Raw genomic sequence first — 23,598 nt, forward strand, 5'->3', positions numbered from 1 at the left:
CTGCACCAGTTCTTAAGGCCTGGTGGGCCTGGGAGAGGAGCCTCAGGCTGTTGGGTTGGGTTTCCCTGAGAACAGTGAATTCCTACCTAGTGCAGCATCGTGGGAGATTCTGGGCCTGTGTGAGCCTTGCTCTATCCTGAGGGTACCTCAGGCTACTCTAGGGGGCCTCTCCCAGCAGGCCCCACCCCCAACTATATGTCAAAGAGGGAACAGTGTCTGGCAGCCAGAGGGTCCGTCCCTGTCCCTTAGGGAGGTTTCCTTCCTCCTGGCAGTCCAAGGGCTTTGACCCTTTGGTTTATGGGAAGGGAGGCTGGAACTAAACTGGAAGGGCCAGGCCAAATCGACTGGAGTTTCTGTTTTCTCTTTTCCTTCCTTTTTATTTTTAAGCAAGAGATAAATAAATGTCACTCCGAGATGACAAGAGGCCGTTGGAGGAGATAAAAGAAGAGTGAAAGGGAGCAGAAGGGGCAGCGGGGGAGGACACGGGGGAGAGCCGGACTCTACACTGCAATGGTGAGGGACATGAAAGAGGAGAGAAAGAGAAGAGATGGGAAGGCAAGACCAGACCGAGTGGCAGAGCGGAGGACGGGGTTGCCATGGAAACGGAAGAGAGGTGGAATGGAGGGAGAGGAAGACAGGATGGAGAAGGCAGAGGACTCTGCAGAGGAGGGGCCCGACTGGAGGCTAGGTGACAGGAAGGGAAGCCGTGAGAGGTCCTTTGGACCACAGAGGTTAGCAACGGAGGGAAGAGGTGACCCTGGAAGCTGATCCTGTCCAGATCTGGGTAGAGAGACCCTGGGGAGCCTGCTTCACCCTGCCCGCAGGGACTGCCTTAGTTTCTGGACCTGCGAGGTGGAAATGTCCCCTACTCCTAGAGGACTTTTCAGGGGTGCTCATGGAAGGGCCTGGCAAGGTTCAAACCCAATGAGTGCTCCCGTCTCCCGTTGCTCATTTGTGATTCTTATCTTTGCCCCCTGAACTTGTGAACCGGAGTTTTGTTTGCTTTCCCTGTTCCGTTTAGCTGGAGATTTGGGGGGGTCTGGCATAGATAGCATCCTCGTTGGTGAGAACACACGTGCTTCCGGAATTAGAAGGAAGACAAGGAGCCTTCCAGAAACAGGAGGCCTGCCGTCCTTCCCCATGGGGAGAGGAACTGGTCCTGCCACTCAGGGAAACGGAGGCCAGTCCCGGCTTTCCAAATGGCAGCTTGCCAAGCTGCGCTTCTCAACAACCTATTTCTCCTTGAGTCTGTGCTCACCTGGCTCTGCTGGGGTGAGCGAATGGGCAAGATGTCTCCCTGGGGCATTGTCACCTAACTGGGGTGACAGATACAAAGCCAGTAATTGTCCTAATAATAATTAGATCATTAACAAGCCCTTAAAAATTGATAGGGTCCAAGAAGGGAAAAGGAGTGTTGTGGGAGTTTTGTTTGTTTTTTGAGACATGATTTTGGTGTGTAACCCTGCAAACCTGGAGTTCACAAGGAACCCAGGGACTGTCCTTGAACTCCCAGGTGCCAGGTGTGGCGGGTGTGCACCTGGCACAGCAAAGTATTAGAAAAGGATTTAAACTTGAACTTGCTGAGAACTTAGAGGATGGGGCCTCAGCAGGTGGGGTGGAACGGGGAAGATTGCTTGCAGATGAGACACTAGGAGTAGAAGGCTGTGGAACAAGGAAGAGCACGGGGGGACTCTTGTGCAGAGTCTCTTGCAGGCAGGGCCTGTGATGGAAAATGAAAGCAGCCTACAGTGACGTGGCCACGCCGGCCCAGATAAACCAGGCAGGTTCACGGGTCCTTTGACCGCCAGCACAATGCGAAGTGAATGTGGGCTCTCGATCCATCGGGTTTGGCATCCTGCCCTGCCTGATCCGTGACACTTGTTTGGGGCCCCTCTCTCCCCATATTCTGCCCTTACAGCCCTTCACATTAGCAGGCAGTGCCCTGCCCAGAATGCTGAGGCGGGAGTCCGCGAGTATGGCACAGGGGTCTTAGGGCTTTGCTTCCCACCTCTGTGAGATGACAACAATGGGCTGGAGGGACCCCAAAGTTCCAGTGAAGATCCCGAAACTGGGCAAAACGGTTAGAAGAAAGGGTTTCTACAAAAGGCCACGGTGAAGTGCGTGTTCATCCTTTGCAGTAAAGCAAAGAGGTGGGTCTCTTCGGAGGGTGTGAGTGCTGTTTGATAGAAGATTGAGAGAGAGCCTGTGGCTTCCAGGGGTCCTGGGGACTTGGCCTCCAGACCACAGGCCTAGATAGGCATCCAGGTTGGAGACCTGTAGCCCAGCCTTGTCTTTCTACTGCCATGGCTCCATTTGTGACCTCAGTGTCCTTATTTTGAAAGGAAGGTGCGGAGGGCCTGATGGTGTGGTGCACACCTGTAACCCTGGTGCCTGGGGGGCCAAGTGAGGAGTGTCGTGAGTCGAAACTAGCCTGGGCCACAGTGTAAGATTCTGGGGGTTGGGAGGGGAGGTCTGAGCCAGGAGGATTGAAGGAGGATGATCTCTTGAGCTCACAAGTTCGAGACCATGTGGGTAACAGATTGTCCAAACAGAGCAGGGGCTGACATATATTAGACCTTTGTGTGGTCTGTGGATCGTGACCCAGCTCCCATGTAGTAGCTAGCTCATGGAGTTGGTCTCAGAGAAAAGGGGAAGCCGAGGAAGAGAGAATCCAGCTACACTTCCCCTGGGCCCCTTGATGCTGTGGGTGGCCCATGGCTGACAGAATAGACTGTAGCAAGGAACCGAAGGTTTGCAGAAGCGTCCAGCTTCGGGCTTTCGCTTCCTCTTCTTCTCTGAGGAGAAGTGCTCTTTGCAAGTGAGTATACTGTGCAAACAACAGGGAAGCCGAGAAGGAGGTTTTGCTACCCTGTGAATTCCATGCGTGTTTCTTCAGCTCCTCCCTTTCAGGCTACCCCACCTCAGGGCCTAGGCCCTGTTTCCTCACAGCAGCACAGCTCAGATAGCAGGGCCAGAAAGGGAAGTTTGGGCTACAATCTGAAGGTCTGAGTGACAACCTTTCACTGAGACCTCCTCTCTCTCGTTCCCTGAGAGCCTTATCCCTCCTGCAGATCTCAGACTCCATCTGTTGGCATGAGCTTTATTTTGACACCCCCTCCATCCTCACCCCCCCCCCTCCGTGAATACCTTCGCAGCACTTGGGAAGTGCTTGGTAAATGTCTGTTAATTCAGTGAAGACTGAGAAGGAGGGCCAATTGGGCCTCCCAGTACCCGTCCTGGTTACTGCCCAGGCTGCACTGAGGAGTGGGTCCTCTTGAGCCCTCAGGAAATAATTGCCAGATTAAGTCAGTTGCAGTTAGTGGACACAAGAAGCCTGTAGAATGCCCCTGACTTTTTTTGGTTGGTTTTATTTTGTTGTTGTTGTTTTATTTTATTTTATTTTGGAACTCACTCTATAGACCAGGCTGGCCTCCAACTCACAGAGATCCTCTTGCCTCCGAGTCCCAAATACTGGGATTTAAAAAGCCACCACACTTGCTTCCTTTAGTTGGCTTTCAAAACTCCCAGGGTGGTGAGAGTCAAGGAATATCTTGTCACAGGTTCTGTCGCTCCTTCCTTCAAACTGACAATTAACCTGCCAATCCCAAATTAGACCCTTTCCCCTCTGCTCACCACCTCTGTCCAAGGCAACACTGGTCACTTTGCCTGAGCCTCTTCCCGCCCTCCTGCCCCCCCCTCCAGTCTTTCTCTCTAGCTCTGGCTGTCGTGGAACTCGCTCTGTAGACCAGGCTGGCCTTGAACTCAGATCCACAAGCCTCTGCCTTCCGAGTTCTGTAACTGAAAGTGTGTGCCACCCCCCACCCAGCCAAGCCTCCTTATCCTTAAGCTGGGGTATTGAGGGGGGCGGGTCCTATTGAGGATAGGAGCTGCCAGGGCCCTGTGTAATGAGGGGACCCTTGTGTGGCAGGCAGGTGGGATGTGGGCTTTAGATATGAGATTCCAAGTAGGCCTTTGCAACCGTTTTATAGATGGGAACACTGAGACTTCAAGGTGTCAGGTGACTGGCCCATAGTCCCTGGGCTTCTATCAGTCTTCCCTGGAGCCATAGAACAGAGACAAAACACTTTGGGAGTAACAGTGAGAAGCCCGGGGCCCTCTTTGAGGTGGGGAAGTGTGCTGCTGGGTCTCAAAGGGAGACTTGCTCCCTCTGGGATCAGGCCTGACCTTCTGGCCCAGAGGTGCCATGAGTACTGGGAAATAGGGCAGCCCTGGGCTTCTGTGTCAGTGTGGATCCCCCCACCCCGCCTTTGTTTCTTGTCCTCCACAGCCTCTTTCTCTTTCCCTCCCTCCCCCATCTCACTCCTCTTCTGCCCCCTTCTCTCCTCACTGCCTTTTTTCACCCCTCCCCCTCCCTCTTTTTTTTCCCTTAGCCCACTCCCTGCATTACTGCACACTGGCAGCCACTCTTTATCCGCGCCTTTAACATTTACTTTCTTCACACCCCGGGGAGAGGGAAGACAGGCTGGGAAGTGGGAGGAGTTTAGCAGAGGTGCCTGCACTAACGGCCGTGTCCGGCCTGTGCGCCCCCACCCCCCACCCCGTCATTTAGCCACACGGTTTGGAAGAGCACAGGGCCCTCCGAGCTCTCTTCTCTTGGACGTTGTCAGGAGCTTTGGTTGTGTGGTCCCCAGCACAAGTGACAAAGGAAGGCTTTGCCTCGAGAAGGGAGGAGCCATGGGGGTCCTGGGGGCCTGCAGCACCCCTGTACCACAAGTGGTGTAGGTTCTGCATTGAGCAGTTTAGGTCAAGGCATCAAATAGAAGGACTGTAGCCTATGAGAAGAAGCCAGGGGACTTGGGGACAGCTAAACCAAAAGACTGGTCTAAGTGGATGAAAGGGATACTGGGCTGGAGGCCACCTCCCCTCCACTTATCTCTGCCCATAAGACCCACAGGCCGAGCGGCAAGCCACTTAGCATCTCTTTCTCTCCACCTCTACATCAATAGAGCGCCTTCTGCACAGTCATGTATGTACATGGCTGTACCAAGAGACCAGACCACAGGAACATAGAGCCGAGCCCTTGCCACCAGGTTTCAGGCCTCAGTTGGCTCTGGGCAGCTCCTACACACAGTTATGATGTGACCTCCAGATTTGGCAGCCTTGGAATTGGAGTCCCCTGGGTGCTAAAGATGCCTGGTGCCGCCCTGCTCTGCTCCTAGAACGCCTGTCACTGCTGCTTAGGCACCATTCCCTGGCCCGTGGAGTCGGGTTGCTTTAGGGTTAAATGGGGCCTGGAGCCCTCAGTAATGATACGGTGTAGAGCGTCTCCTGCCAGGACAGACTGACAATATTTAAGCCCCTAACCTCGGCCCTCCAAGAGCACCGACTCTGGGTGAGCCCCCTTTGATAGCCAGAACGGGCTCCCGTGAAAACCGTCTGTTTCTGGAGGAGGAAGAAGAGGCCAGGTGACCTCGGACAGGCTTAGTTTACATCTTGTATGTTTGACATTAGGGGTGTCTCCTTGTTGGAGGGGACCCCAGTTTGGATGGTTAATTGGATGATTTCTCTCACAATAGGGAACCAGACCCACGCTCCTGCTCCCTCGGGCACGGTGGGCCTATAATCAGTGGTCACTCTTTTGTCTACATGGGAAGTAGGCCCTGTGCACCCTTCTCTTGAGGTTGCAGGAGTGTGGGTGACAACTGAGCTTCCGAGGAATGCCACACCATCTCATCTTGTGTCTCTTTAAAGTCAGAAACCCTCTGTAGGAGTGAGATGAAGGAACTGAGATTTGGGACACAATAGGGGGTAGCAGACCCAGGACTCAGCACCCAGCCCAAGTTCTTCTTGGTTGTCGTTACTGTCACCTGCTCAAAACGCAGTCTGTAGCTGAGGATGATTCTCAACAGCCAACCCTAGCTTACCTTTCAAGTGCTGGCATATTCCAGGCCAGTGCCGGCACACCCGGCTTCCAGTGCCGGGTTCCAAGCACAATTTTGCCATAGATGACCAGTCCCTCAGTCTAGAAGGTTTGCTGAGTGTAGTGTTTGCTCAAAGCCATCACACACGCTCGGGCTCCTGCCCGGTACCGTATCTAGGATGGGCCAAAATGGCAGGCAGCCACATCTCAGTATATTCAGGAAAGTCAGCCGTGGCAGTGGGCATTGGACTGTGATGGACCCAGGAGGACACCTCTGCAGGCTCCATGCAGAGCCCCTGTCTTGTTCACCTTCTCTCTCTACCACGAGGCCTGCCACCCAGCTGGGATGGAGCAATGTTTTTTCTCATGAGTTCAATGTTCCTAACAGGTGTCCTTGCAAACACCAAAGCTTTGCTGAATTTGGGGTCCAGGGATGGGAAGTTGATTTTTCAGCCCCGTGACCGTCTTCTTTCTGGGGATTGAGGACAATAAAGCAGTTGCTCATCACTCTTCGTTAGGGCTTTGTAATTAACTAAGACCCTGGTCCTGCATTATGCTCTTCGGGAATCCTGCGCCTTTCTTGTGTGTTTTCATTCCCAGTGTTTAGATGGGGAAACTGAGGCACAGAAGTGACCTTCTGTAATCCATTAGAAGTGACTGACGTGGGAAATCCCTAGTCAAGTGCAGCTGGGCATGGAGTAGAGGGTGTCCAGAGCTGAGTTTAGCCCCCTGGAGAGTTTCACATGGACCCTGAAGCCCGCCCCCCCCCAGGAGTCCAGCTGACCCCTTCCACCAAAGCCCTGCTCTGAGCTTTAATGGTCCAAGCTTTCTTGTCTGTTGCAAGGAGGCCGGATTCCTGTCTGGGGTATTTTTAGCCAGCCTCAGGAAGAGGAAGCTCCATTGAGTGCTGGGGGGCAGGGCAGCACCAGGCCAGGACTGATTTCCTGAGGAAGGACTGCCCACCGGACCTGTGCCTGGCCCTGTCACCCCACTAGCGTCACCCCTCTTCTGGAGTGTGTCAGGAACCTAGCCAGGGCAAGGCAACACGAGCGTCTGGAGCCCGGGAGGAGGCCCCCATAGCACCAACCTGGAGAAGCCAGCATGGGCCTGAGAGCCGGCAGATGGGGCCAAGAGACTGGCGGAGCATGCAAGCCCTGCTGGGAAGGGGCACCAGAGCAGGGGTCACTTTGTGCAAAGGTGGGGTTCATGGTGCTCGTGGAGCCAGGGGAAAGGAGGATGCCTTTGCTGGTTTCACAGCTGGACAGGGGTACAGTGGTTATTATTTATGAGAATCTGTTAGATTACAGAAGGTGATATGAACCCGGGATCCAGTTTTGACAGTCAAGTCAGACAGTGGCCTCGCAAGCGTTCGCCATCGGATCTGACGCGCAACTCCTGTGCCAGCTAAAGCTATCTTTATATCAGTGTGTTTAGATATCTATGCATATGGCATTTAGTTAATTAAGAAAAACAATGGCTCCTATGATAGACTGTTTAGCATTAGGGCTGACCGGCAGTAGCCCATATTTGGTTGGGACCTAATCTATTTTTATCTGCTGTATTGTTTTTAATGTGTGTGTGTGTGTGTGTGTGTGTGTGTTCCTCGTTCGTGCAGCCATGCCATTGCTAATGGCAACAATTGTTTTAACACCTCAGTACATCCCAGGGTCTGTGCAGAATTAATTACCCCAGCAGCAGCACAGCCATGGGACTCTTGATGCGTTTTAGTATGTGGCACATTATATTTTGAGTAGGTGGGTTTTTTTTTTTTAAAAATCAGTTCTTAAAATAATAGAGTAATTAATTTTTAAAACAGAAGGGCTGGGGCTATGTCTCAGTAGAAGAGTACTTGCCTAGCATGCTCAAAGCCCCGGGTCCAATCCCCAGCTCTGCAAAAAAGAAAATTAAAAAGCTGTTCAACTTCATTCATAAATCACCAGGCTTGGAGACACACGTCTATAATTTCAGCCCTCTGGAGGCAGATTCCAGGCTAGCCTCAGCTACACACTGAGATCCTGTCTCAGAGGAAATAGAGTTATAGTTGTACATTTTGGAACAGATTTCTAAGGGCCCCGTGAAGAACCTGTAAGACGCAGCTTAAGAACTGTTGACATGGGCTGGGGGATGGCTCTGTGGGCAAAGTGCTTGCTGCACAAACCCCAGCTCCCAATTAAAAACTCCAGGTGTGCCCAGAACTCGGGAGGGAGAGGCAGTCAGAGCTCAAAGCCAGCCTGGTCTACAGAGTGAGTTCCAGGACAGGCTCTAAAGCTACACAGAGAAACCCTGTCTCGGGTGGGGATGGGGGATTCCAAGGATCTAAGTGTGGCAGCACATACCTGTAACCCCCAAGCTGGAAGGCAGAGTAGGGGAATCCCTTGGGTTTGCTGGCCAGGTAGACCCATTAATTGATAAGGCCCAATCCAAAAAAAAAAAAAAAAAAAGACCCTGGCATCATTGGGTTTCATGCAGGTGCACACATGACACACACACACCCACACCACACACGTGCACACACATGCATACACCACACAGAAGGTGGGGGGGTGATGAAACTCTGAACGGCCGAGTGGAGGCACACATTTGTCATCCTCGTACTTGGGAGGCTGAGGCAAGAGGATAATGAGTTCGAGGCCAACTCCAACTACATAGTGAGACCCTGTCTCAGAGAGAAGAATCACAGATGCAGTCCAACCCTCCTCCGTTCTACAGATGGAAAGACTCAGGAGGTGGGGCTTACCCAAGCCCTCCTAGAGAGATGGAGGGGATGGCTAGACAAACAGAGGTTGTCACTGCTCCCCGTAATTACACGCTTATCCCATTCTCAAGGCAGGGGTCACATGACATCAGAGCCACACACACCCCAAATTAGCTGGGCCCTTGTCCTTGCTGAGTCTGTTGCCCACTCAGCACGGAACTCGCAGGATTAACATGCTCCTTTCCTCCCACAGAAATGCCCTCCTAGCCGGCCGCCACAGGATGGAGGGCTTCATGGACTCAGGGACACAGACGGACGCTGTGGTGGTGCTGTCCTTGGCTCAGGCTGCCGTGCTGGGCCTGGTCTCAGAGAATGAGCTCTTTGGAGCCACCATAAGTGCTGAGGCCTTCTATCCAGACCTAGGGCCAGAACTGTCTGGGACAGCCGTGGGGGAGCCAGGACCACCAGGGCCCGACATCTATCAGCTGGCCTGTAATGGGCGAGCCCTGGAAGAGCCCCCGGAAGAAGAGGTGCTGGAGGTAGAGGCAGCCTTTGAGAAGCACACCCGGAGGAAGACGCGGCCCCCCGTGCGGCTGGTACCCAAGGTCAAGTTTGAGAAAGCGGAAGAGGAAGAGGAACAGGAAGTGTATGAGGTATCCGTGCCTGGTGATGACAAGGACCCAAGCCCCGCAGAGGCTCCTGCCGAGGTGGCCGGTGGTGGCTGCGAGGCCCTGGTGCAGAGCAGTGCCGTCAAGATGATCGACCTCAGCGCCTTCAGCCGCAAGCCCCGGACGCTCCGGCACTTGCCACGAACTCCAAGGCCAGAGTTGGACATGGCCCCATTCGATCCTCCTTTCCCCAACCCAACCCGGGATGGCTTCCCCGAGCCCAGCATGGCACTACCTGGACCAGAGACTTTGCCCACCGAATGTGGTTTTGAGCCGCCCCACCTGGCCCCCCTGAGCAATCCTGAGCCTCCCACCATGACATCGCCAGAACTCGTCAAACCAGAGCAGGGCTTCGTGTGGCAGGAGTCCAGCGAGTTCGAGGCCGACCCGGCAGGCTCCACGGTGGAGCGGCACAAGAAGGCACAGCTGGACCGGCTGGACATCAATGTGCAGATTGATGATTCCTACCTGGTGGAAGCGGGTGACCGCCAGAAACGCTGGCAGTGCCGCATGTGCGAGAAGTCCTACACGTCCAAGTACAATCTGGTGACGCACATCCTGGGCCACAACGGCATCAAGCCACACTCGTGCCCCCACTGCAGCAAGCTCTTCAAGCAACCCAGCCACCTGCAGACGCACCTGCTGACGCACCAGGGCACGCGGCCCCACAAGTGCCAGGTGTGTCACAAGGCTTTCACTCAGACCAGCCACCTCAAACGCCACATGCTGCTGCACTCTGAGGTCAAGCCCTACAGCTGTCACTTCTGCGGCCGCGGCTTCGCCTACCCCAGCGAGCTTAAGGCCCACGAGGTGAAGCACGAGAGTGGCCGCTGCCACGTCTGTGTCGAGTGCGGCCTAGACTTCTCCACCCTGACCCAACTCAAGCGCCACCTGGCCTCCCACCAGGGCCCCACCCTCTACCAGTGCCTCGAGTGTGACAAGTCCTTCCACTACCGCAGCCAGCTACAGAACCACATGCTCAAGCACCAGAACGTGCGGCCCTTCGTGTGCACGGAATGCGGCATGGAGTTCAGCCAGATCCATCACCTCAAGCAGCATTCCCTCACCCACAAGGTAAGGCCACCAGCCTCGGCTGTTCCACCTGTCCCGCCCTCTCCAGCACCCCAAGGTCCTGGATGAGATTTACACAGGTAAACTTTATTTTATCTGTCGAGTGTTTTGCCTACATGTATGTCTTTGAACCACAGCATATGCCTGATGCCCATGGAGGCCGGAAGAAGGCATCCGATCTCCTGGGCCTGGAGTTAAAGGTGGTGGTGAGCTGCCATAGGGTGCTGGGAATCTAACCTGGGTGTTCCTTAACCACTGAGCCATCTCTCCAGCCCAGACTTTACTTAATTTCATACTTAGAGAGTTATCTTAGTAGAGTATTGGAAACATAATTAAACTGAGTTTTTGAGAAAAACTAATCTTTAAAATGTTCTTGAGGCCTGGGGAGTTGGTTCAGTGGGTAAAGTGCTTGCTGGCCCCTGTCAATCCTCCTCTTGCTGTGTTCAGGTTGCCAGCACACCCATAAAAGCTAGGTATGGCGGTGTGCATCGCCCCACCAGTGAAGAGAGAAAACAGGTGGGTCCCCTCGGCTCACTAGCCAGCTGGCATAGCCAAAACGGTGAGTTCACTGAGGTCAAAGAATCAGGCAGAGAAGCAATTGGAGGAAGACACCTGTACTTACACCTGGGCAATTGCACGTACACACATGTACACACACACACACACACACACATCACAGAGAGAAGAGGAATGTATAAGATTTTGGTGTGAAGTGCTTGTGGAACTCCCGCAGGGCTCAAGGGTCCCTCCCTGTTTCCCAGGACTGAGCACAGGCAGGTAAATGCCACGACCAGAAGAAATGCAGAGGGTAGCTTGGAGTTCTTGTTATCACAAAAGTCTAACAAAACCTTCGACTTCGCTTTAGGAAAAAGCAAAATATATATGACTTTCTTTCCAGTTCTTCTTCCTGGTGCCAGGTCACCGGTTTTCTGCCCCCTGCCTCTCAGCCATCACCACCTCCCCCAAGATGCCCTTACACCCTGGAAGGTAGAATGGAATCTCTTAGGCCTAACCGTCTCGTGCTGGTACTTGGCTGATCCTTCAAACTCCAGCCAACTTTACCTTTCAAAGCTGTGAGTAGCCCTTCCTCTGTACGGTAACCTGTGGTGGCAGATGTGGATATTACTCAGCCTGCAGGCCAGGAGTCTGAACTTCTCCAGCCCCCAGAACTTTTCTGCTAGGTCAGGGAGCATTGGCAGGTTCCACTGCAGAGGCTTGACCGCAGTTGTAGTAGCAGCTGCTAATATAATATTATAATGTTAAGGGTTCTGACACTGAGTCCGGGCTCATCAGCAAGACTCTAATTGATTATTAATGCCTGCGAGGGTGGGCGTGAAGGATGATGTGTGTACGGTGTATCTGCCATCTTTCTCCTCTGCTCAGAGACTTCAACCCTTACCTACCAATGTGCAGAGAGATAAAGGGTTGTGACGAAAGCTGAAACTGTTTGTGTCAGTGTCTTAATTTGTCCACCTCTCCACCCCCCTCCACACGTCTGTGCTTGTAACTCTTGAAAGGGGCCCCCTGGTGGTCATGTGGCCTACCATGTCACAGGATAACGAGGGTGTACATCTCGAGCAAGAGCACCTGGCTCCGCTAAAGTATCATAAATACCCCGGGTTCAGTCACCAGCACAGATGCCCGAAAACACATAATACCGAAGTTTTCTGTTAGATAGTTGGGACAGCCGCTGTGACCGTTGACATGCCTCTCTGTCCGGGTGAAGTTCTCTTCCTGCTCTCCCAGCATCCCCTGTGCACACAGCTCTGTGCTGAGTGAGTGTCAGCTCCAGGCCATAAAGAGGCCTGCAACAGCTCAGACCAGACAGTTTGCTCTGGAGCCAGCATCTCCATGATAAGAATCACCTGGGGTGGGGAATCAAAGCAACTGAAAACTCCTGGGCCATCCCAGACCCCACTGGATGAGCCTCTTTAGGGTGGGGTTTCAGGCTGTCTGCTGGAGAGCAGCTCCGGGTGGCTCTCATCTCCAGGGAGAGCTGGGAAAACACATCTTCAAGGGTGCTGAGGAGGAGCAGGGAGCTTTTGCTACCCAAGAGTTTTATGCAGAACTGAGCCTTAGCCATTTTTCCTTGGGGTGCACAAAGGTTTTCTTTTCTTTTTCTTTTTCTTCCAAGTGTTGGTGATTAACCCAGGACATAATCTTTGGTAGATGAGTGCACTACTGCTAAGGATATTCTCCCAGCCCCCCCACCCCAAAACACAAAACAGAGTCTCACTATGTATCCCTGACTGGTCTCAAACTTAGAGATCTGTCTGCTTCTGTGCCCTTTTAAATATTTACTTTTATTTATTTATTTATTCGTTATTATTATTAGACAATATTCTGTCTGTGTGTATGCCTGCTGGCCAGAAGAGGGCACCAGACCTCATTACAGATGGTTGTGAGCCACCATGTGGTTGCTGGGAATTGAACTCAGGACCTTTGGTAGAGCAGGCAATGCTCTTAACCTCTGAGCCATCTCTCCAGCCCCCTAAATAGTTACTTTTATATGTTTTTATATATTTACTTTTATACATTTTTATTTTATATAATATATATTTACACATATATCTATATAAAATATTTAAACCATATATATATATATTTTTTTTTTTTTTTTCCCCGAGACAGGGTTTCTCTGTGGCTTTGGAGCCTGTCCTGGAACTAGCTCTTGTAGACCAGGCTGGCCTCGAACTCACAGAGATCCGTCTGCCTCTGCCTCCTGAGTGCTGGGATTAAAGGCGTGCGCCACCACCGCCCGGCTACAATATATATTTTATATTTATACATATTTTGCTTTTGTATATTTTTTATGCTTACTTCTATATGTTGACTTCCATGTAGAGGTGTTTTGCTTGCATGTATGTATTGTATGTATAGCACATTACATGGAAGCCAGAAAGGGTGACAGAACTGGAACTGGAGTGACAGATGGTTGTGAGCCTCTACGTGGGTTCTGGGAACAGAACTCAACCTCTGGAAGAGCAGCAAGTACTCTTAACCACTGAGCCATCTCTCCAGCCCCACCACACCCCCCTGGCTCTTACTGATAAATTGTCTCTGTTGGCCTTGAATTTGTTGGCCTACCTTTGGGCTTTCCACCCTGGTGTCTCAATCTCCCCTGAGTATCTGGGGATTAGCAGGCCTGTGCTACCATGACTGGCAGCTTTTTCTTGTTCACTTCTCCCTACTCCTACCAACGTTTTGTTATAGATAGGTTCTCGCTGCATAGTCCTGTCTTGCCTCACACTGGCTCCTCCTGCCTCTGCTTCAGCCTCAGTGACTCAAACCTAGGACACCTTGCACATGCTAGGAAGACTCTCCTCCGCTGAGCTCTGTCCCCAGCAACACAGCTTTAATGGTGTTTCCAAAGGGATTGTGCCCCAAGAGATGTAACTGAAGATAAACAAGCACATCCCCACCCCTCCGCATACAGGGTTTCTCTGTAGCTTTGGAGCCTGTCCTGGAATTAGCTCCTGTAGTCCAGACTGGCGTCAAACTCACAGAGATCCACCCGCCTCTGCCTCCCGAGTGCTGGGTTAAAGGCGTGCGCCACCACCGCCTGGCTGCACATCCTTGATGTCATGAAAGTTGTCCGGACAAAGGCATTGCCCTGCTGACTACAGGCCTGTGGTGCTGACTTCTAGCAGGTACACATGCCTGTTTGCTGGACAAATAAACTGAGAGGTGAACGGACAAATGGACGGATTGATGGATGGGTGGGTAGGCAGATCCCCTTATATCTCTGCACACTGGTACAGCTGACCCGCTTACACACCTACCTGGCAGGCAGAGATGAGAAAGCACACTGTTTGTGTCTGCCTTGTGCTGGAAGGCGTCCTGGAACAACAGCCCTGCCACACCCCAGAGCTGGCTAGCAGAATAGCTCAGCAGGTAGAGGTGCTTGCCCCCAGCTTGATAACAGAGCCTGCTGCTCAGAACCCACTTGGTGGAAGGAGAGACCCAAGTTCTGAAAGTGGTACACACACGCACACATACATACACCCACCCACACATACACACACACACACACACACACACGTACAGACAGACAGGCACATATGTATGCACACATGCTTTTTTCGTGAAAAGGAATTCCCCAGAGCCACACCTGTTAGTGCCCCAACCCTGAGTGATGCCTCTGCCTCCCCAGGGCGTGAAGGAGTTCAAGTGTGAGGTGTGTGGCCGAGAGTTCACCCTGCAGGCCAACATGAAGCGCCACATGCTGATCCACACCAGCGTCCGGCCCTACCAGTGCCACATCTGCTTCAAGACCTTTGTGCAGAAGCAGACGCTCAAGACCCACATGATTGTGCACTCGCCCGTGAAGCCATTCAAGTGCAAGGTACGGGACTGTCCCCATGGCGGGTGCTTGCCTAGGCTTGGAGGGGTTGACGAGGGCAGGTGGGGATCAGAGACTTGAGTGGGGGTGAAGGGTGCGGTGATGTGAGCTGCAGTTCCTACCTCCAGCGCAGGGCAGGCAGGAGATGCAAGGAGCAGCAGTCCTTTGCCTCCCTCCGGTCACACAGGGAAGGACAGCACGCTGTGTGTGTGTCAGGAAGCGGGAGGAGACTGGCCAGGATGGCAGGCTCCCTGCAACCCTCTGCTGCCTTCCCCCGTTCTAGGTATGTGGGAAGTCCTTCAACCGCATGTACAACCTGCTGGGCCATATGCACCTGCACGCAGGCAGCAAGCCATTCAAGTGCCCCTACTGCTCCAGCAAGTTCAACCTCAAGGGAAACCTGAGCCGGCACATGAAGGTCAAGCATGGCGTCATGGACATCAGCCTGGACAGCCAAGGTGGGTGGGCTGTGCGCAGTGGACAGAACAGGAGTGACAGCGGCATGACGCACTCAGGAGTCTCCTGTCCAGTTAGGGGCGTAGGGAGGCTGGCCAAGGCCGAGACTTCACTGAGGTGGGCTCAGGTCTGGAGAGAGGGAGAGCCTGGGGAGCCATCGTGGCAATAATGGGGTATTTATGTCATCTTCCAAGGACTTCCATGGGCTCACTAAAACAATAATAAAAACCATAACTTACACATGTTGAGTGCTGTGTAACTCATGTGACCCTCAGAGGGAGGCTGGCTCTGCTATGACTCCTCTAGCAGAAACTGCAGGGCAGAGAGCTGTAGATGAGCCATCTCTCCCATCGTTATCACGAGATACTATGATGATTTCAAATAAACGGATGGGGAAGGGACAAAGGGGGAAACTGTGAGGTCACACCTCCCCATGCACATGGGAATTCTCAGACATTTAGAGAGGTTAGGACAATCAACCAGCCACGGTGCCTGCTGGAAAGAATGAGAGCCACATATTGAGGAGAGGGACAGGTAGCCCTGCCGTTAATCTTTACGAGATTAACATAAAAGAAGTAATGTAAGAAAAAGAATTAAAATAGAAGCCAAGGTCTAAGAGGGCTGGGTGTGGTGTGGTGCACACTTGCAATTCTAGCACTCAGGAGACTCAGCCAGGAAAACTGTCGTTCAAGGTCAGCATGGGGCTACACAGTGAGCCCCTGCGTTACATAATAACAGTAATAATTGAAAGAATTTCCAGAGAGGTTAGGTGCAGTTGCACATACCTGTAGTGTAAGCACTTGGGATCCTGACTGAGGCAGAAGGATTACCACAAGTTTGAGGTCAAGCCAGGCCACATAATATAAGACCCTGTCTCTCAAAAAAAAACTGTAAACAATAAGAAAAAAATATCCAGAGAATCTTGTATCTTGCTTGGCAACTGGTAGAGATCGCAAGTTGTTATGAGACACCCCCACTTCTGTCCAGTCACAGCAGAGCTGACCGTTGGTCTCCAGCTCCATTGTGGGGAGGGGGCAGCTGAAGGTGCATCCCAGAGGCTCTCCTCCCAAGGAGGTCTCTCCAGGCAGTGTCTTGGCAATGCCAGAGGAGTTGACTAGCCATTCCCAGTTCGTTACAAATGGCTAGTGACTTTGATTTTGGAGCATCTGGCCAGTAAATGGCCTGGAGTTCCTGGCAAAGCAGGTGACACTGGCTTGTTGAAGATAGTTTTCCGGTAGTTTCTCCAAGGCTGTGTTGGTAGGGAAGAAGGAACCCTATAGTCTGCATTGGACGCTCTCTGTAGTCCGTGATACACATGGTCTGGAGTGGACATGTCAGCTTCATCCTGCCCCAGACTCTGCATTACCAAAGGCTCTCTGTTCCTTGTTTAATGTACCTCCTCAGAATCTCCCCAAAACTGGCTTAAATGGCTGGGCTTCCAGCAGTTTTTGGGATAGGGCAAAGGGATTGCATTTCCAATAGACCCCCTTTGAATTCCTTTGATGTAGCCCTTACAGAGTGATGTCTCGTTGGCTGCCCATGGGAGCGACTTGAGGATTTCCTTTAACATTTAATTTTATGTGTCTGGGTGTTGACTCCATGTGTGTCTGTGTACCACATGCTTGCCTGGTGGAGGCCAGGAGAGGCCGTCAGATCTGATGGAACTGGAGTTACAGTTGTGAGCCACCATGTGGGTGCTGGCAGTCAAACTTGGGGCCTCTGGGAGAATAGCGCTAAACGTTGAGCCATCTCTCCAGCACACTTGAAGATGGCTGAGTCTGGACTCCAGAGGGCCCAGCTGGGGTCTGGATTTTGAAGCACTTTGGATTGTTCCCTGTGCATTATTTTGAGAGTTCTCCTACAGTGGACTTCCCTTGTGGCTACTCCCCAGCAGAGGCCAAGCCAACCTTGCCCTTTTGCAAATGACCGGAGCCATCAAATCTGGTTCTCGGGGGGGAAAAGAGGAACAGTCTTGTTCCTTACTTCCAGGAATGCTTAGCATTGGTCCTTCCCTGACTGTACTGATGAGTGAAGTGGCCAAGGGTCCCGGCCGTCGGCTGGATACCCACACAGCTCTGCTGTGAAGCTGGAATGGGTAGCTTCTTTCTAAGTGAAACGCCTTGGTTGTAATTTAGGGAGGTGGGTCAGTGCACATGCCCCGATGAGGCTGGCGTACACCAATAATCCCAGCACAGGGACACAGGCTAGGAGGAGTTCAGCACAATCCTCAGCTATATACTGAGTTCAAGACTGGCTGGACATAACGGCGATAAAGCGGGGTCATGGACGCTTGGCTTGTTAAATAGCCAGTGGCAGAATGTGATGATATGGCTGTAGGCTTTGAAGGGAAAACCACCTAGGCTCGGCTTGCTAGGACACTTAACCTCGTTTACAAGGTCAGGAGGGTTCTGTGTGTTCCACGCAGCAACTCCACGGTTTGAAGGAGTTGGAGGTGTGGCCCAGGTGGTAGATAGAACGCTTGCTGAGCAGGCACAAGGCCCTGGGTTTGATCCCAGCAACCCATAGGCCAGGTGTACCACTCTGATCTCAGCACTCTGGAGGGCCAAAAGTTCAAGGTCATTCTCGACTATATAATGAGTTTGAGGACAGTCTGTCTGGGCTACATGAGATTTAGTCAAAATAAAGAAAGCAAGCTGTACATGGTGGAGAACGTCTTTAATCCCAAGCATCAGGGAGGCAGAGATAGGCAGTCATTTGAATTCAAGGCCAGCCTGGTCATATAGTACATTCCAGGATAGCCAAGGCTTATATAAAAGGGCAGAAAGGAGGGTTGAAAGTTCAGGACATCTTTAAAGGTGGGTAGATCAACCCCTCAACAATGACATCAGGGTTAGGCTACCTCTGTGAGACCCCACAGCCCCAACATTTTCTCCTGGACTCAAGATGACCCCCAGTAGCTACCACAACACTGAGCTTCCTGGCACATCCAGGAAAAGAATGAAGGTGGTCTCCCTTTCCTAAAGCCAATAACTTGCCCATAGGCCATTTCCTTCTGACCCAGCAGTCAGATTTAGGTTACATGCCAGTTCCGAGCCACTCACTGGCAGATGTGGGGTGAGTTGGACTCCCCCAAGTGACATCTCGATGTCATAACTGGGAAAATGCTCCTGGCGTCTGATGGGTAGAATACAAGACACTACGATATCCTGTGGGGCAGAGGATCCCAGATGTAAGTAATGTCAAGGTTAGGAAGCCCGTCTTGGATCTATCAGGTTAAACCTTGGGCTGGGTCTGTGTCCAGGCAGAATGCACTTAGCCGGTGAGCCTCAGTCCCTGCCAGCCAGTCTCTCAGGGCGACCCGTTCATACCAATTCATATCCCCTCAGGAGGAACTCTGGCTTTGCTGCCACAGCAAGCTTTATAGTAAGATTTCAATTTGACAGAATTACAAGAGACCTCTCAGGCAGTCTTCTGTCTCCGGAGGTGCTTTGACAACCTACCTTGGCTGAGAACCCAGGCCCAGGGTGGGGCAGGTTTGGTACACTAACAGTGCTGAGGTAGAGCTTTGCAAGGTCACAGGACTACTTGACAGATGACCTCGAGATGTTGCTCAACCTTTTGACCTGCAAACCGAGGCTGCAGGCTGACACTGGATGAAATGAAATCTGGGAAGCACTAGGCAGTGAGCACTAAATGAGTCACATAGGAAGGGGGACCAATGACAGACATTGTGAAGACTGACCCAGGAGGGCTTAGTGACCTAGCAGGGGTGGATCTGTTCAGCCCAAGGCCCGCGCACAGCCAGCGGTAGGGTCCGTACATGCCTCTGAGTGAGGGGACTAAGAAAACAATGGCTGGACTTTAAGGTCCCCCACTTCCCGAAGGACACTGGGGATGGCCAGTGTTTAGGCCTAACTGTGCCCCTCTCTTGTAGACCCCATGATGGAGCTGGCAGGCCCCGACCCCTCTGAACTTGACAGCCAACAGGAGATGGAGGACTTCGAGGAAAACGCCTACACCTACACCAGTGTGGACAACGGCACGGAGGCCAGCGCCCTCACTGAGCAGGCCATGAAAGAAATGGCCTACTACAATGTGCTATAGCAGGCCCACTGACTGGGCGGGGAGGGCACAGGGTGAGACCCACGTACTGAGGCCTGCACCTCTGCAGCCCAGAACCAAGCTACTGCCCGCTGCCCGGCCCCCCTCCCTACCCTCCAGTCATTTGCACCACTAGGGACCTTTAGACCAAATGGAGACTGTACTACTGTCCTTGCAGGGAGCTGGGCATAGACCTAGGCATCCCGGTGAGGGAAAGGTAACCAGGAGGCCCAGCTCTGGTTCTCCTTGGCCTGCTGCTGTGGGTGGGTAGGGGAAATGCTAGTGAGGTCTCTTACAGGCATGGGGGCACAGACTTAGGTGTCTTCTCCAAGCTGCCTCAGGCCCATGGGGGTCCCTGAGGAAGAGAATGCTTGAGCCAGGTCTCGTCTCTTTTCCACACCGACTCTGGCCTTTAAGGACATCTGAGCTCCTGCACTGGTCAGCACTGCCCACCCCAATCCTGCTCAGACCCAAGAACCTCTTCCCTTCCCCTGTCACTCAACAGCCAGGCAGGGCGCTCTGCCTTCTACCTCCTGGGCCTCCCCTTGCTCCATGCAGACGTGCATGCGGCCCTAGCCCTGGCCCTGCCTGTAGGAGAGCCGGGGAGCCCAGCCTCCAGAGCCCCCTCCCAGCCAGCCGGCAGAGCGCCCTCGTCCTCAGCCCTGTTGGGAAGAACGTCCCCAATGTGCATTTCGGTGAACTTCATCCAGTTCTGTCCTCACCAAACAAAATCAGGACGTGTCTTGTGTCTGGCACACATTAACAAGGACAGGTTGAGCCAAGGGGAAGGGCAGGGTGACATCCCTGGGGACCAAGAGGAGGACTAGAATGGTTTTTGTTTTTGTTTTTTTATGAGCGAGCAGGTGTTGTAAGGAGTGGGTGAGTTGAGGCTCAGCAGGCTCCCAGGGAAGGGCATATTTGAAAAGGAAATTGAAAACCATAGACGGGGGGAGGGGAGGATTCAGTTTTGGGCAAGTGAGGATATTTTAAAGGTAATTTTCCAACTCTCTCGTCTGTCATCTTGGATGGAGTGATGGAGAGGCAAGCCGAAGCTTTCCTGTGTGCTGTGCACTCCCTGCTTCTCTAAAGCAGCCAGGCATTGTGTACTTGGGCCCAGGAGGGACCCATGATCTGTGACCCATGCCCTGGCCCTAGGTGTGTCACTAGCTGGTGGGGGGGGGGGGCTCAGAAGGCTAAAGCAGGAGGGAAGGAGTCAGAGAGCCTACCAGGCCCTCTCCAGCCAGTGGCTCTACCATCCAGGGAACTCTGACTCCATGCAGCCAGCTGCCCCCTCTCACCTTGCCCACTCTCCTCCCCTCCACCCTCCAGGTAGTGAGGAACACATTCAGAAACTCCAGAGCACCCTAACCCTGCCCACAAATCCCAAGACCTCCCCCCCCAGGGGAGGAGCAGGCAGGGCCAACCCCGAAAAGGCACAGATGAAGCCACCAGCTTTGGCTGAAAAACCAAGAGGGGGACCCAGCTGGGGTGGAAGGTGCTGATTTGAAGTGCAGCTGCCCCCAAGCCTGTGTCCCCAAGTGAGACACCAAGCCAGGCCTCAGGGTAACTGTTCCAAATGGGGGCAAGGTGGACACACTGGCCCACGTGTGGTTTCCCAAGGCTCCCAGCCTCCCAGGTGCCCGCCATGATGACCCTCAGGTGGCAGTGATTCGACATCACTGTACAAGACATTTCTCCTGCTGAGCAGAAGGCATCACCCCTGCAAACTACCTCTTCCCACAATGACTTTCTCCCCTGGTACCAAAAAGCACCCTGTACCTCCTCCTCCTGCCAATGCGGTGGCCTTGGTCTTGGAAACAGAAGGGAGAAGTCTGGCCTGGGTGGGGTCTCTCATTGCCTCCCAGCCCGCCATTGGCACAACCCTCTGAGGGGTACCATGCTCAGAAAACCCCCGGCCCTATGCCTTGTGCCTGGGCAATGCAGAGAGGAAGGTACAACACAGTGCACAGTTGGAGCTGGGGGCGGTCCTGGCAAGGCTCCGGCCTCACCTCTCCCAGCCTTCTGGAAAGGGTCGCTCAAGCCCTGGTCGGATTCCACTCTCACTGACGTGTATACAAACCAACTTGTTTAGACTCCACTTGTGCAGAGCCCTACTGTGTTTTTATGTTCCTGTTTAAAAGAGAAGTTTACTTAGCAATAATTATAAATAAATGGATATTCTTTAGCGAGGCGACTGTACCTGCTTCTTCCCGCTGCTCTTGGTGGCCCTTCTCCCCACCAAGGCCCCAGCAAGGCTCCCCAGGCACATACCAGACAGCTTCCCTCTCTGGAAGTGCAAGACTGTCCCAGCCACCTGACCTGCCATGCACTTAGGGGAACACGCTCCAAGCCCCTACCCAAGGGTGGGATTATTTGGGTTTTTGAGACAAGGTCTCTGTACCCCAAATCTACCCATGGAGAGCTGTGATTACAGATGTGTACCCCCACACCCGCCTTTTCCACTGCTGTTGTTACAGTATTGAGAGGCTTTGAAACAGGGTCTCACCATCTATCCCTAGCTGGCCTAGAATGCAACTGTCTTCCTGCCTCAGTTTCCCAAACTAAGAAAAACCTGTTCAGAGTTTTTGTTTTGCTTTTGATTTTTGAGACAGGCCCTTCAAATTCATGGTAATCTTTCAACAAGTTCTGGGATTACAGGCATGCACTGACATAGCTGAATTTGGGGTGTTTTTCCCCAAAAAATATCCCCACTCTGAGGTTGGTTGCATCTGCAAACATAAAACCTGTGGCTAGGGGATGGGGAAATGGGTAATCAGTTAAGAGTACTTGCTGCTCTTCCAGAGGATCCAGGTTCAATTCCCACCACCCACTGGCAGCTCACAACTGTCTCTAACTCCAGTTCCAGGAGATCCAGTGTCCTTGACCTCAGTGCCCTCCGTGCACATGGTACACAGACATGCATGCAGGGAAAAATGCCCATACACATAAAATAATAAAAGGGTTTTAAAGCCCGTGGCTAGGGCTGTGAATGAGGCTTGGCTGGTAGAGCCCCTGCCTGTTGTGCAGGAGGCCCTGGATCCCCAGCACAGCACAGAGTATTGTGGCAAGTGCCTATAGTCCCAGCATTCAAGAGGTGCAGACAAGAGGCTAAGAAGTTCAAGGTCATGTAAGAAATTTGAGGCTAGTCTAGGATGCATAAGACCAATTAAAAGAAAAAGGCAGCTGAGAATACAACTTAGTGGTCTTTTTTTGCTGTTTTTGTTTTACGAGATAGGGTTTCGCTGTAGCTTTGGGACCTGTCCTGGAACTAGCTCTTGTAGACCAGGGTGGTCTTGAACTCACAGAGATCCGCCTGCCTCTGCCTCCCAAGTGCTGGGATTAAAGGGGTGCGCCACCACCGCCTGAATCAGTTTAGTGATCTTAGTAATAAAATGCTGGCCTAGCTAAACACAATTCCCAGCACTGCTTAAAAAAAAAAAAAAAAAAACCAGCTTTGGATACAGAGAACTAACTATATTATCAAAAGAGAGAGAGAATGAAATCACTGCATGAGGACATGCTTGCCACTGAATGCATGTGGCTTTGGAGCAGCTTCTCCCCCTTTTATAGTTGTGCCAAAATAGTGAAGATGAACCTGAGACTGAGAACAGGAGACCCCATATACACAGACCTCAGAAAGCCTGGGCAGCCGTGCAAAGAAGGGCCTGGGAGGATCTGTTTTTTGTTTTTTGTTTTTTTTTTTTTTTTTTTGGTTTTTCGAGACAGGGTTTCTCTGTGGCTTTGGAGCCTGTCCTGGAACTAGCTCTTGTAGACCAGGCTGGTCTCGAACTCACAGAGATCCGCCTGCCTCTGCCTCCCGAGTGCTGGGATTAAAGGCGTGCGCCACCACCGCCCGGCATTTTTTTTTTTTTTTTTTAAGAGTATGACAACAAAAAAAATCTAGGTCTTTAATACCAGCCCTCAGGAAGTAGAGGCAGGTAGACTGTTGCCTGATCCACATAGTGAATTCCAAACAAACCAGAGCTACACAGTGAGACCCTGTCTCAAATAGAAGACTAGGACTGGGGATGCTCACTTAGTCTACACGGACAAGAGGTGCCTATGTTAATAAATATTTAGAATATCACAGTGATAATCCCTAGATGGAGAGAGCTAGCTAGAAGGGATCCTGCTTGGGAATTTTTTTTTTTTTTTTTTTTTTTTTTTTTGGTTTTTCGAGACAGGGTTTCCCTGTAGTTTCTAGAGTCTGTCCTGGAACTAGCTCTTGTAGACCAGGCTGGCCTCGAACTCAGAGATCCACCTGCCTCTGCCTCCTGAGTGCTGGGATTAAAGGCGTGCGCCACCTCCTCCCGGCTCTCCTTGGGAATTCTATATGAGCTTCTGCCCCTAGGCCCCAGCTGCCTCCTGCTTAGGGAGGAGACTGAGACGCCACAGACAGTTTTGTGAAGAACACAGGGCCTTA

At 52.3% G+C, this 23,598-nt stretch overlaps 1 protein-coding gene across 6 annotated transcripts in view; it reads left to right on the top strand.

The window, feature by feature from the left end:
* Positions 1-21,360, top strand: part of Znf710 (zinc finger protein 710) — a 67,241-nt gene extending 45,881 nt beyond the window's left edge. For 4 of the 6 annotated variants that reach the window (XM_038313513.1, XM_038313512.1, XM_038313511.1 and 1 more), the window contains exons 2-5: positions 8,830-10,318; positions 14,469-14,660; positions 14,941-15,115; positions 19,009-21,360. In XM_038313513.1, coding sequence (XP_038169441.1) covers positions 8,858-10,318; positions 14,469-14,660; positions 14,941-15,115; positions 19,009-19,178 — 1,998 coding nt within the window. In that variant the 5' untranslated portion in view covers positions 8,830-8,857 and the 3' untranslated portion in view covers positions 19,179-21,360. Of the gene's footprint in view, positions 1-6,647; positions 7,079-8,356; positions 10,319-14,468; positions 14,661-14,940; positions 15,116-19,008 lie in introns of those variants that run through there. The other 2 variants (XM_038313514.1, XM_038313509.1) reach the window with 2 other exon arrangements.
* The last annotated feature ends 2,238 nt before the right edge of the window (positions 21,361-23,598 follow it).

The sequence above is a fragment of the Arvicola amphibius genome, chromosome 12 (genome assembly GCF_903992535.2).
Source record: "Arvicola amphibius chromosome 12, mArvAmp1.2, whole genome shotgun sequence".
Classification (NCBI taxonomy): domain Eukaryota; kingdom Metazoa; phylum Chordata; class Mammalia; order Rodentia; family Cricetidae; genus Arvicola; species Arvicola amphibius.